This window comes from Haliaeetus leucocephalus, unplaced genomic scaffold (genome assembly GCF_000737465.1).
Source record: "Haliaeetus leucocephalus isolate CR32 unplaced genomic scaffold, Haliaeetus_leucocephalus-4.0 Scaffold802, whole genome shotgun sequence".
NCBI lineage: Eukaryota > Metazoa > Chordata > Aves > Accipitriformes > Accipitridae > Haliaeetus > Haliaeetus leucocephalus.
This window is the reverse complement of record NW_010973238.1, coordinates 89,155-102,071: the sequence shown is the minus strand read 5'-3', so window position 1 is coordinate 102,071 and position 12,917 is coordinate 89,155. Positions and strand designations below refer to the sequence as shown.

General features: G+C 64.1%; 1 protein-coding gene across 1 annotated transcript; it reads right to left on the bottom strand.

The window, feature by feature from the left end:
* Nucleotides 1–9,134: 9,134 nt before the first annotated feature.
* LOC104840649 lies at nucleotides 9,135–12,327 on the bottom strand. The gene is made up of 6 exons (XM_010581747.1): nucleotides 12,150–12,327; nucleotides 11,227–11,514; nucleotides 11,051–11,173; nucleotides 10,271–10,422; nucleotides 9,669–9,753; nucleotides 9,135–9,361 (listed from the first exon to the last, which is right to left on the bottom strand). The coding sequence occupies exons 1-6, from the start codon at nucleotides 12,325–12,327 to the stop codon at nucleotides 9,135–9,137; spliced, it is 1,053 nt and encodes a 350-aa protein (XP_010580049.1).
* Between the last annotated feature and the right edge of the window lie 590 nt (nucleotides 12,328–12,917).

Genomic DNA, 12,917 nt, shown 5'->3' with positions numbered 1-12,917 from the left:
GACGGGGAGCAGCTGCCGCGCCAGGACGGCCGGCTCCGCAAAAACGTTGGGTTCGTCCTCCTTGTACAGGCTGGCGGCTCTGGGGGGGCAGCCGAGGTGCAAGCGAAGCTGAGGGCTGGCCCCACGGCACCCTGTGCTCCCTCGTACCCAGCCCGGGGGTCTGGCAACTCACTTGTTGGTCTCCAGCTCCTCCACGATGCCCCTGAGATCTAGGATGGGGAGGTGCTGCAGCAGCGAGTTGAAGGTTTCGGGGTGCTCCCCAAACTCTGCTAGGAGGAGCTGCAGGAGGCCCAGGAGCCCCATGTTGTCCTGCACAAAGACACAGCTGTCTGGGAGCGACTCCCCGGGGTCCGGCCACAAGAGGCTGGCAAAACCCGAGGCCTCGTGCCGGACCTCCCGCTCCTCGTCTTGCAGAAGGTGAATGCCCACGTTTATCAGCCTGGGGAAAGGGAAGAGAAAGGAAGGGAAGGGAAGGGAAGGCCACTGCACTCCCCAGAGCATCCCCAGCCTGCCTGGAGAAGAGGGAAGGATGAGACCACCCCGGCAATGCTTCCCTGAAGGACTTTTCTCCACAGTCACTGCCAGAGAGCTCACTGCTTGGGAGAGCAGGGACCGTGATGGAGATCGAGGGACCCATCAATGCAGTTTATTGCTCATAAGAGACTGTCTGCTTCTATTAAAACGCCACCCACAAATTTTTTTTGTAGGCTGCAGGCTCTTAGGTGTTTGTGATTTTTGAATGAGCGGAGTTTTCTTTAATGCCCTTGAATTTTTTGCAAAGGATATTGCTTTTCATAGGGTCAGCCTATTAACCTGCAACACCCTGGGGCTGTGGGGAATGCTGCTCCCACAAGGACATACCGCAGAGCCACGGGGACAAGCGAGGGACAGGCAGCACGCAGGGATCGCCGCACCACGTCGGCACCCGCCATCTGCAGGGACCGGGCAGCCGCCAGCCGCAGCACCTCGGATGAAGCAGACCGGCTGCACTCCTCCAGCGCTGCGCACCATCGCTCGACCAGGGGACCATCCTTGGCCCCAACCCTGTCAGGAGCCAGGGAAGGAGAGGGAATTCAGGCACACCTTCCAGCTCTGTCCAGGGATCCAAAGGCTACCGGCTGCCCCGAGACCACAGGACCCAGACGCAAAGCTGTGATTTCTAGGTGAGGAATCGTGGCTCCGTTTCCAGCAAGGACTAAGGAGAAATCTCCTGGAAGGTTCAGGCAGAGCCCCCCGGCAGCAGCAGGGACCTACCGGTGGGCGAGCAGCAGGCTGGCGGCACACAGTGCCTGGAAGAGGAGGTCGGGGCCAGGACGCTCAGCCTCCACCATGTGTAGCAGCATCTCCAGGCATACTGCCGAAGAACCCTGGAGCTTATGGGAAGCTTCCTGGGACCACAATGAGGGATCTCTGTAAAGATGCAGCAAAGCCTCAAGGTACAATCTCAGGAACTCTTTGTCCCTTCTCTCTCGCAGCACCGACCCCAAGTTCTCCTAGTTGACAACGGGAAAGAAGATACACGGTTAGTTGCCCCGGCACTGTGGGGTGGCAACCTCAACACAACCAGGGGAGTGCCCTGCACCCACGCGCTCAGCTGAGGGAGCACCATGCTTCTCAGTGAGCACCCAGGATCCCATCTGCATGGTGCATTGGGGACCCTTTGTTTTACTTGGTGACGAGCCTCGTCGTACCAGCAGTGTCAGCCCAAGAGCCTTCTCCAGCTCCTTGCATGTTCCTCCCTCCCCAGCGATCACCCAGCTCAGGACGGCAAGCTGGACATCAGGATTTGGCTGCCGAAGAAGCGAGCAGGCGGCACCGATCCGCTCGCCGTCCGCCAGCCGGGCTGCCTCGCTGCACACGAAGTGGGCCATGGTTTGGTGGAGGATGGCTGAGCCCACCTGCAGGAAAACCAGGATCCTCCTTCCAACGCTCAGCCTCGAGTGGGGTGTGTACCCCCTTGAGTGGGGGGGGTCCCCACATTCCACCCCTGGGCTCACCGCCAGGAAGGCCACGGGCCATGATTTTCCTGGCAGGCAGTGGTACCTGCAGCTCGGCACATCCCGGCTTTCCCCCCGGCGGGAGGGTGCCCAGCTCGGTGCCGACGGCAGCGCGGATGCTCTGGGCGAAGCCGGGGCTGAAGGATGCGGGCAGGAGGGCGAGGATCTGGAGGAAGGCAGCACGGACGAGCGGGCAGCGCTGGGCAGGGGTGAGCAGCCAGCCTCGTGCCTCCAGCTGCAGAACCACGGGGCGCAGCGCCTCGGCCGATAACCTGCAGGCAGACGGGCAGCCTCACCGGGGGTCCCGCAGCACGGGGGTGGGCGCTGCTTTTCAGCCCAAAAGCTGCATCTCATCACAGAGTGACCGCAGGGGCCGTGGGTGGGGGGATGGCGTGGGACCACTCACCCACTGGTGCCCGAGGCCAGCAGCGCCCGCATCTGCAGTAGGCGCCCGTGGAGGGCATTGTGTGAGCGGACCCGTCCGGGCGCAGCGGGGAGCTGCCGGGCCAGGCGCAGGAGAAGCCCCCTGCGCCAGGGCGGTGGGACGACCGGCACCAGCGCCTTGGCAGCCATCGCTCGCACGGCGTAGCTGGGGCTCTCTGCCAGCCCCAGCAGCGGCCCCAGGAAGCGAGCAGAAGGGCTGTGGAGCAAAAAGGGCACCTCGTGGCGACGCTCCGGCTGGAGCAAAACCCCCCGCCGTGAGAGTCAGTGCCAACCCCGGCACCGCAGGACCACCTCCCGCTGCAGGAACCCTTGACCGGGGCAGAGCATGCCTGCTGCCCCCTCACCTGCCGGGGCCGTCGGCGCCGGGCTGCAGCTGGGCCAGGAGGGTGAGGCCGGCGTGGAGCGCGGGGCGCAGGTGGAGCCCCCCAGGCACGGGCCCTGCAGCCGCCCCCAGCTCGCCCAGCAGCACTGCGCCCAGCTGGGGGTGCTGCCCGAGGAAGGCTTGCAGGCTCACCCCCTCCGCCAGGCAGCCCTCCCCACGGCTCCGCTGCTGGCCCAGCAGCCGGGACGTGAGGGCACCTGCAGGGACAGGGCAGAAAGGAGCGTCAAGGTCCCCTCTACCCCCTGCCCGGTCCACCGCGCTTTGCCCCAGCCAGGCTCCGGACCCCCGGGGGGGGACTGCAGGGATCCCTCTCCTCTCCCCCTCGGTACTCACTGAAGAGCTGGATGGCCGCGTTCCTCATGGCCCAGCACGGTGAGCCCAAGCCCTGCAGCGCCAGGTCCACCATCGGCGTGGCGTGCCGCAGCAGCGCGCCGCCCAGCCCCGCGCCGCGGACCAGCGTCTGCAGCACGTGGAGGGCGCACACCTGGGGAGAGCGTGCGGGGCTCAGCAGCGCTGCGTGGGGAGGGGGCTCGCGCTTCCGTGCAATGGGAAGATGGTGGGAAGAGATGGGGGAGCCAAGGGACCATCAGCTCTCGGGCTGCCAGGATAGGCAGTGTGGCCAGGGCCATGGTTTTTTGCTCACCTTGAGCTCTCCGCACTAGCACAGCCTCGTGCTGGGGTACCCGGCGCGGCTCCCTTAGGGGATCTCGCGCAGATCACCCTGTCCCCAAACGGGCTACAGCGCCTAGGAGCTCACCTGCGGGAGGTCGAGGGTCTGGTCCCAGTCTCGCGGCAGGGCCGTGGTGGCCAAGGCCAGGAGCATCTGGACGCAGCGGGTCAGCAGCGGCCGTGCCTGCATCGGGGCCTCCCCGCTGACAATGCAGAGGAAGAGCATGGGGAAGCCAGCGGCACGGCGCGTGATTGAGCTGCTCCGGGGTCCGCTCAGTGTTTCTAAGCCCTAAGGAACAAAACCCACCCAAGATACGGCTGGAGCCTGCAGCTGCTCCGCAGGCGAGGGCACAGGATGCACCAAGCCCACACTGCGGCATCTCAGCTGCCAGGCGGGTGCTCGCCCCAGGGTGGGGGGATACAGGGACACGGCCCTGGGATTCCTCGGAGCACAACGAGCACAGTACCTGCTCCAGTATGGTCTGCGGGATGGCCTGCAGCTCTGCGTCTGGGTGGTTCAGCAGAGCGGCACAAAACTTGGTGAAGCCCATGCTGCAGCCCTCCACCGCTCCCTAGGGCAGAGCAGTGTCAGGTCCCCGTGCCCCAAAGGCTGCACCCGCCAGCCCCCCACGGCCCCCAGAAACCTCTTTGCAAAGGGAAAGGAGAAAGTGAGAATACATGATGGTGTGGGGATGTGATGGGGTTTGGCACTGGGATCCCAGCTGGGGGTTTCCAGCCGTGCCCCACGTCCTGCCCCAGAGCAGACCCTGCCCCACCGCACTCGCCCTCCCCGCACGCCAGCGAGAGCCCCCGGCTGTTGGCTTGGGGTAGGGACAGGGCTGGAGGGGTGGGCAAGGGGCCGGGCCACCCCAGGTGGGACACGCTCTTACCCAGTGCCGGCACCGCAGCAGGATTTCCTGGAACACCCTCATGGCCATCTGCAGGGTGGGGAGCGGCAGGAGGGGCCCCGATCCTGCAGGCAGCGCGGGGTCCAGCAGCAGCTCGGCCAGGCCCCCCAGGAGCAGCCCTATCTCCTGGGAAGAAGCAGAGGGTCACTGGGACCAGCAGCAGGGCTGCCCCGTTCCTCTCCTGCCCCACCATCACTGCCACAAGGAAGCACAGCGGGTGCTGCCGTCACCTCCCCCAGCATGGGTGCTCTCGGTTGCTGGCACCATCAGGCAGCGTGGCCGCCGGCATGCCCGTGAACGTGCACAGGCTCTGCGGCACGGCGGTTTCCCAGCCAGCCGCAAGGCACGTGTGACGGAGATGGCTTTTTTCCAGGCAGCCACTGGAAAAGCTGCAGAGAAGCCGGGATGGGCGGCTGTCGGAAAGGAGCCGTGACGGGTGGCTGCGGGGCTGCAAGCCGGGGAGCCCGGCACTGCCACAGCTGGGGTCTGTCAGTGCCTGGGAATCAGCTGGGCTACATAAGGGCAGGCAGGGAGGTGGTTGCATCCTCCCTGGCCGGGGAGCGAGGATGGGTGCAGCAGCAACCGAGGTAAGAGCAGAGATTCCTCCTTGTTCATCCTCGGGGAAGGTGAATGCCACAAAGGGGAGCTGATGGGTGCTGTGCCGGGCTGCCCCTCTCCCCGGTGCCATGGGGAGGGATGCCTACCTTCACTGACACCCAGCAGCAGGTCAAGATCAGGCTGTGCTCCTCTGACAGCAGGACTGAGTCCTCCTCCTCTTCCTCCTGCCCCCGGCCTTTCCCCAGCATGATGAGGGAGCCGATGGCGTTCCCCATGTCTGCAAACGATGGGGCAGCAGCTGCAAGAGGGAGAAGCCTGGTCTGAGTGGGATGGTGTGGGGCAGAGGGAGGGGGATGCTGCTGGGGGTTTGGGAGGACCCATGGCCCCCTGTTCAGAGTGTACACAAATGGCACGAGGTCCTGTCCTGCCATGAGTCCCGCTCAGGACTGCGGTTGCGCTTTGCCCCACTGCTCCTTCCATGCCATTGCCGTAAGGGCTCTGCCAGCCCTTGCTCTCCCAGCTGCTCCAACTGGGCAAGTGCCTTGCTGCTTCTGGAAGGCTTTTGCCTCTACTTCTGCTGCTGTTCTCACTTGCAGTTGAAAAAGGGACCCAAAACCAGGTGCTAGACACTCTGTTCCTGTAGTTTCCAGGATCCTCTGCCCAATACCTGAAGCATCCTTGCCCGGGTGACCTGCTCTGGACCTTACTCCCCTGCCAACCTTCCCTGCCCGACTGCGCTGCTGTCCCCTGCTAGAGGCAGTGAGCCCAAAGCAAGTGGCTTCCCCGAGGCTGGAGGGCTGCAGGGTCAAGGATGGCTGTGATGGACGTATCAGTGGTTCCCGCGGCCGGTCCCCCACCGGGGACACGCTCACCTTCCTCATCGGTGCCGGGGCCTTGCCGGCTCTGCAGAGCACCCAGGAGGAAGGAGGTGATGTCTCTCGCCGTGGTCACGAGGCGGGTGAGGAGCTCCTGCCAGCTCTGCACCAACTCCGCTGCCTGCATGGAGGCGGCCACCTCCGGCACCTGGAGCAGGCACCTCCGCAGGGCTGCGACGGCTCCTGCACGAACACCCACCTCTGGTCACAGCGGTGGCCGGTGCAGCCCCAGCTCTCCAGCCTGAGCCTGCAGCTGAAATGGCTCATGGACAGGAGGGTGAGCAGGGCCCCTAGGCGAGGGGCAGGTGGCGCAGCAATACAGGGAAACTGAGGCAAGGACATGGCATTAGCACCGACTCGTGGCCCCAGTCCTGCCTGTATGATCCCTGCCTGCTCCAAATTCCAGGGGAGGAGACTTGCTGCAGGAGCCACTTGCTGTCCTGCCAGGCTGGGGCCGTACCATGCATCGGCGCAGTGGCTGCTGCCTGCAGCAGGTCCCGGCATGCCGCAGCGTACTGGGCTTGCAGCACGTGGAGAAGGTGCTGAGCGAAGCACAGGCCTCGGTTGGGCAGCGTCAGGGCTGCTTCAGCCTCCAGGGCCAGGCTCTTCATGGTCCCACTGTCTGACCTGGGGGAAGAGGCAGATGCTGCTGCGAGGATGAGGGAGTTTTCTGCCCATCTTGTGCTATGCGGCTCCTTCCTCCCCCAGTGCAGGCTCCTGCACCCCAACCCTACCCAGTTCCCCGCTGCAAGGCTATTTCAAACCTAAGCCATTGCTGCCCTGAGCTATAAATGCAGACTCTGGCGAGATACCGGTGCTGTCAACATGCTCTTAGGGGCTGTCGTGCCACTGTGGGGAAGGGGAGGCTGGGAGCTCATACTTCTGCAGGATGGTCTTCATCAGCACGGCTCCGGCTTCAGCCTCCTGCACTCGGGGGCTGCGCAGGGCGTCCTGGGCCAGCTGGAAGAGGGCTAGGGCGATGGGCTCGGGGAACGTGGCGGGGAAGTAGCGGACGAGCAGCTCCGAGGCCAAGTCTCTGATCTGCCAAGACAGGAGAGGCGGAGGGAATCGGCACGTGGGAGCAGGGAAAGTGGCCAGAGTAGGGCAGGAGGAGAAGCATGGTGGGCTTCCCCTCCGAGCCTGTTAGGGGCCAAGGCGGGCATCTTTACGACCTCACCTCGGCTTTACGAGGCTCACCTCATTAGTGCTGTCCTGCAAGCAGCTCAGCAGTGCCAACAAATTGGGCTGGGAGAAGAAGTCCCAGCAGCCGCTCTGCCTGGCGTAGCTCAGGAGCGTGGCCATGGTCCCTGCAGCGGGGACACGGGGCAGTGGGACGGGGTCAGCGGGGAGCACCCCCACAGCCGAGAGCTGATGCTCCAGGCAGGCTGCCCGTACTCACGCGGGGGCTGGCCTTTCTTCCTCTCGGGGCTCCAGGTGTCTGTGCAGGTCTCCAAAACAGCAGCCAGAAGGAGCAGAGCTGTCTTCTTCCTCTGGTAGTTGGAGCCCGGGCTGAGCGAGGTGATGCTGAGCTGCAGCAGCCACTCCACAAAGCCTGCGGGCAGAGAGTGTGGCAGCGAGTGATGCTGGGCTGGGCACCCACATGCGAATTCCCCAGGGCTGTGATGGAGGTGCTGCGGTGGCCACCTCACCTACTGCCTGGGCGAGCTGCCCCGCTCCCTCGCCTGGCTCGGTGCCTCGGGGCACCTTCCCTCGCAGCTGGGCCAGCGAGCTGTCCCGCAGCCGGACCAGCGCCTTCCTCACCGCCGCCTGCAGCAGCTGCCGAAACGAGGAGGAGTCGCAGTTGAGGTTGAGGGGCAGGAACTCCCGCAGCAGCCGCACCTCGGTGCCCGAGAGGGACCGGTTGGTGCTGGGGCTGCAGCAGAGGAGACCCAGTGCCGCCAGCCGAATGCCTTCCTCGCGGGCACCCAGGCAGCAGGAGAGCCGCTCCAGCGCCTCGCCCCGCAGTGGCAGGGCCCCCGCCACGCTCTTTTGTGCCTTCAGCAGCAAGACCCAAGCCCGGAGTGACGCCGTGTCCTGGCCACCGAACCGGGCGGCCAGCGGTGCCTGGGTGGCTGGGAGCTGCCGCAGGGTCCAGGCGAGGAGGTGGTTGGCGGCGTTGCTCTGCAGGATGGGCAGGGGGGAGCGGAGCGCCTGGGAGAGCAGGGGCAGCCAGCACAGCGCCCACCGCTCTGCCAGAGCTGACTCTGTGTCCCGGTGCCCGTCCTGCCACTCGGCACGCTGCTGCCGCACCAGGGCCTTGTAGACCTCAGTGGCTGCAGGACAGAGGTGGTTGGTGGAGAGGCAGCTCAGGAGGTGCTGCAGCAGGTCCGGGTAGGCATCCAGCACCTGGGAGAAAGGCAGACGACCCTCATCTCCCTGCCAGGCTGAAGGCTGCATACAGTAGGAGACAGATCTGGGTACAGACCACGCTGCGGCCACCCATGGCACTAAGCATCTCTGGTACCCCAAGCTGCTTTTGGCCAGATTTTGGTGGGCATCAACAGGCAAAGCTTCCCTCCCCGCTAGCAGTCCCAGGGATGCATCACTGTTGCTGCAGCTCTCTACCCCACCAGGGATACTATCCCTTGGGTGATGCTAAAATGCAACCCCCCCCGCCCCCAGCTGGGAAGGCTGCCTGCCCACATGGCTGAGCTGGGCAGGGGAAGGTGACAGGCAGCAGACAGAGGCTGTGCCACCCCGGCAGCAGCACCAGCCAGGACAGAGCCTCCCCGTCCCCCCATTTTCCCTACCCGCTGGCTGCCCACATAGGGGACGATGGCACACAGGGGTACATATTTGGCTTTGATTTGCCACGGCATCGAGACCACCCTCTGCAGCGTCTGTTGGTAGAGGGGTCTCTCCTGGTCCTGGAAGTGCTGGCACTCAAGGTGGTAGATCTCCAGGAGCAATCGGAAGGAGCTGTGGATGAACTCAGACACCCCTTCCACCTGGGAGGAGAAGGACAGCAAGCAGGAGCGGTTAGGGTGGGCTCCCCCTCCTGCATCAGGAAAGACCCTTTGTTTTCCCATGGCTGTGGACTTTCAGTACTGGCTGGTAACCACAGGATTAGGAGCTGGGGACGTGGGGATGACAGGCAGTGAGCTGGCAGATGTGGACAGGCTGGGACTGCACCAGTGGGTGCTGCCTGGGGAGGGCGAAGCACTGGGACAAAGCCAATGCAAGGCCGTGTGTGACAACTGCCCCGGCCTCAGCAGCGTGTGTGCCCGTGCCCCTGCCAGAGGGCAGCTGCAGGAAAAGGGGGTTGTATTCGGTTGATGGAGCTGAAACAGGCAGGGGTGTGCTATGGGCAGGGGAACGGTAGCTTGAGCCGCATGAAGGAAGGGCTGTTTCTGGCTACCGTGGCACAGGCCTTCGGCAACCCCAGCCTTACCGGGGTCTCGGCGTTGTCCCACACCAGCCGAGTGAGCTGCTGGAGCAGCTCGGTGTCCTGGGCCAGGATGCGGGTCCCTGTCAGGTGCCAGACGGCAGGCAGGCTCTCCTGCAGGCGCTGCAGCCACAGGGCACAGGCTGCAAAAGCAGAGAGCTCCGCTGCAGCCCTCACCCCGAGACTCGTTTGCGGCAGAGCCGACACGGGCTGCCGGGCTTAAGGACCCCGTGTGCAGGGGGAGCAGTTTCCCTGTTAGGTACACAAGAGCCCAAGAGGGTTAGTGTCCATCAGGCTGGAGCAGAAATTAATAGCAGCTTCCAAACCAGCTACTGAGATCCAGAAAAGCATCTTCCCTGGGAGAAGATGAAGTGCCATGGCGGCTCCATGCGTCACAAGCACCGTGAACCTTTCAAACCTCCCCGCCATGGCAGGGTCGTCGTCTCCTACCTTGGAAGCAGTAGTAGTGGCAGTCCTTCTGCTCCTTGGTCAAGGCACACACAGCGGGAAAGACCACGTCCAGCAGCAGGCAGGCCTGCAGGAGCACAGCGGCTCAGGGAGTAGGCAGGCGCAGGCTTTCCAGGGTGCGAAAACCCCGCCACGAGACAGGCGAGGAGAGCACTGCCTGGTTTTCTTGCTCTTACAGCAGCTTACTGCTAGCTTTTGCTCCCTGTCTGGAAGTCCTCAGCTCTTGAGGACTTGGGAGATGCTGGAGATGGGCAGAGCTGAAGGCTGTGCTCTGCCCAGGGCAGCCCCGGGTTCACGCTGCGGGAACACCGGGCGAACACTGCTGCCGCTTCGCTTGTGCGGGGGCTACTTTTGGCACTGCCTGGCTTCATGGCCCCCCCAGGAGAGGGAAATCGCCACTCAGATGTCTTTGGAAAAAGCAGGCTCCTGGCTAACTTGCCATGCTCAGCGGGATGCATGGAGCTGCTGGTGTGGAGCGGTGCAGCCTGGCTCCATCCCCCAGGGATCCACAGCCCCCACCAGTGGCTGCCAGCCCTCTCCAAGGGCTCCCTCAAGCCCTGGCCGTTGGGTTTGAGCTCTCCTACCTTGTGGGTGAAGCTCTCCAGCTGGCAGCTAAGGATGTCCGTCCTGCAGCATGTCAGCAAACCTCTAGTGAGCACCAGCTTCTCCAGCCCATCTGGCTCCAGGACAGGAGGGGCTTCCACCGCCAGCTCCCCAAACTTCAGCTCCCCCGCGCCTGCTGGGAAATGACTGCATTGGATGGCAGAAAGATGGCAAACTCAAATGCTGCTCTGAGAGCAAAACTGCGCTGGCTCATCCCGGAGTGACCATGGGAGGTGGCCAGTGGCAGCTGGGGCTCCTGGACCTCAAGCAAAGGACACAGCAGCAGAGTCTGGCGTGGACTGCTGGTGAGTGGCACCAGCCTCTGTCCCCTCACATGCAAACACCATGTCGCCAATGTCCCCTTCACCAGAGGCCAGTCCCGGCTCAGGATGGAGTACGCACCTCGGTCAGAGAGCTGGAAGAGGGCCAGCATGGCGCTAGCCCCGTGCTGGGGCTGGGGGGCTGTGTTCACCAGCATGCTCAGGGCCGTGCCTGCCAGCAGCCTCGTGTCCTTGTTCGGGGCCTGGACTCGCAGGGGAGGCAAAGGCACAGCTCAGAATGCCATTTAAAACCAAACCCCATTTAACCGCCCCCTCCATGCCCATGCAGGCAACTACACAGGGTCCATCAGACACCCCAGACACTGGGGCTGTCTCTGCAGACTTCCCTCAGGAAGGGGAATGGGGAAAGCACCCGGGAAGGACTGCATCACTCTGCTCCTCAGGACAGACAGCAGTATCCCTCCCCGGGGCCGTACGCACCTTCCCCCACGCCACCTCTAGCAGCAATCCCAACAGGCTCTGCAGGGTCTCGCTCTTCCCCGCCGTGCTCCACACCAGGGGGGCCACGTCCTTCGGCAGCGCCTGGAAGAGCTGGAGGCAGGCCTGGAAGAGCCGGAGGGATGGGGTCCACAGGGATGGCTGTCAGTACCCCTTACCTCTGAAAATGCAGCGATTCCCCAGGGATGGCCATTCGAAGTGGCTCTGTGTGTTACATCCCTCCTGGACATCGCTGCCAGTGCCCGGCCATTCCTTGTAGGGACTGATCCTTCCCGCTCTCTGAAATTTAGCTCTTACCTTGATGACCAAGTAGTCCCACGTACCGCCAGGTGCAGGCTGGCTCTGCAGTACCCAGCGCAAGGTGGTGGCCAGGCGCTGCAGCAGCGGGGCCAGGTTCTGCCTCCAGTACTGTCGGCCCAGGCTGCTCTCCTCTATGAACATGCAGACTGCGGGCAAGGGGACAGCATCAGCTCCCGAAACTGTGCCTGCAGCCAGCCCTGCTCCTGGTTAAGCCCAAGGGTAAGCGGGGTGAGAACGGGGCTGAGATGCAGGGGGTGCTTTGGCTTGTCTGGTTTCCAGCTGTCTCAGGTGGGTGGGCAGAGCCATTGGGTGCCGCTGGGACCTCTGCAGAGATCCCATGGATCCGGCTGATCCTTGCTCCCCCTCCCACGAGCGCAGGAGGACCCGGTTTGGGTGGGCAGGGGGTGTCCCATGCATTGGTGGTGTGGGCTGGGAGAAGCTCCCGGAGGGGAAGGAGCAGAGACTGACCTGACTGAAGGTCCCCAGGAGACAGCACCTGCAGGGGTTAGAAGGACAGTTTGTCCCACGTGACGACACGCTGGGGCTCAGTGCCTTGGGCAGGAGGGTCCTGCCTGCACCAGAAGCTGTCCCGGGGATGAGTAAATGGCTGGTGTGATGGGCAGCCACGTGTCGCCGGCTGCAAGCAAGGCCAAACCCCCGGAACGGTGGGAAGAGAAGCAAAAGACCTCGGGCAGCCCAAACCAGGAGGTCCCTGTCACACACGGGCTCCAGCCAAGCCCCCGTGAAAGCCAGTGCCACCGCACAACTAGGATGCTCTCACCTCTCCCTGCGGTGCCAGGCCAGCCAGCAGCGCGCCCACCTCCTGGGCCAGCAGGGCTTCCTTCCCCACCGCCAGCTGGGTCACGATCTGCCGAGAGACACCCCGAGTCGGCTGGTCTGCCCAGACCCCCGAGAGATACCAGCTGCGATGCGCTTTTAGGGGAGTTCTGCGGCATCATCGTGGCCTCTTTGCCGGTAAGGATGCACTGCACCGGAGCTGTGCCGGCAGCAGGCAGAGCCAGGTGAGACCATCGCTTACCCTTGTGGCTAAGAGAGCTCTGAAGCCGCAGCCCAGCCGGTTGCGTTACAGACCTGTTCCAGTTTCTGGAAGGAGCTGGAGCTGCCGGTTGCCTCCATCTGGAAAGCCAGGACGCAGCGGAGCAGGGGCCGTGCCTCCGCCTCATCCAGCACCCGCAGACCCTCGCTCAGCACCCGCGACAGCAGGAGAGCCTCCTCCAGGTGCTTGTCTTTGCATCTCTTGGCAGTGCTCCTGAAACGGGATGGGGATGGTGGCGAGGGTACTCGGGCTCAGGGGGGATTGGGGTGGGGGATACCCCCAGCTCGGTGGCAATCAGGGTTGGGTGCGGATTGGAGTGGGGGTACCCCAGCTCGATTTGCATTGGGGTGGGGGTGCCTCGTCTTGGTGGGGATTAGGGTTGGGGTACCCCAGCTTGATTTGGATGGGGTAGGGGTGCCGCAGCTCGATGGGGCTTAGGGCAGGAGTGCCCCAGCCTGCGATGCTCCTCTCTCCCACCTGCACTCAGCATTG

Bases quoted from the DNA above. Each gene is read 5' to 3' on its own strand.
- LOC104840649 (XM_010581747.1), bottom strand. From the start codon at position 12,327: ATGATGCCGCAGAACTCCCCTAAAAGCGCATCGCAGCTGGTATCTCTC. The intron at 11,174-11,226 runs GTAAGGGGTACT...CGGCTCTTCCAG, and splicing joins GAATCGCTGCATTTTCAGAG to GCCTGCCTCCAGCTCTTCCA. The intron at 9,754-10,270 runs GTAGGAGAGCTC...GTGCTCCTGCAG, and splicing joins TGGAGAGCTTCACCCACAAG to GCCTGCCTGCTGCTGGACGT.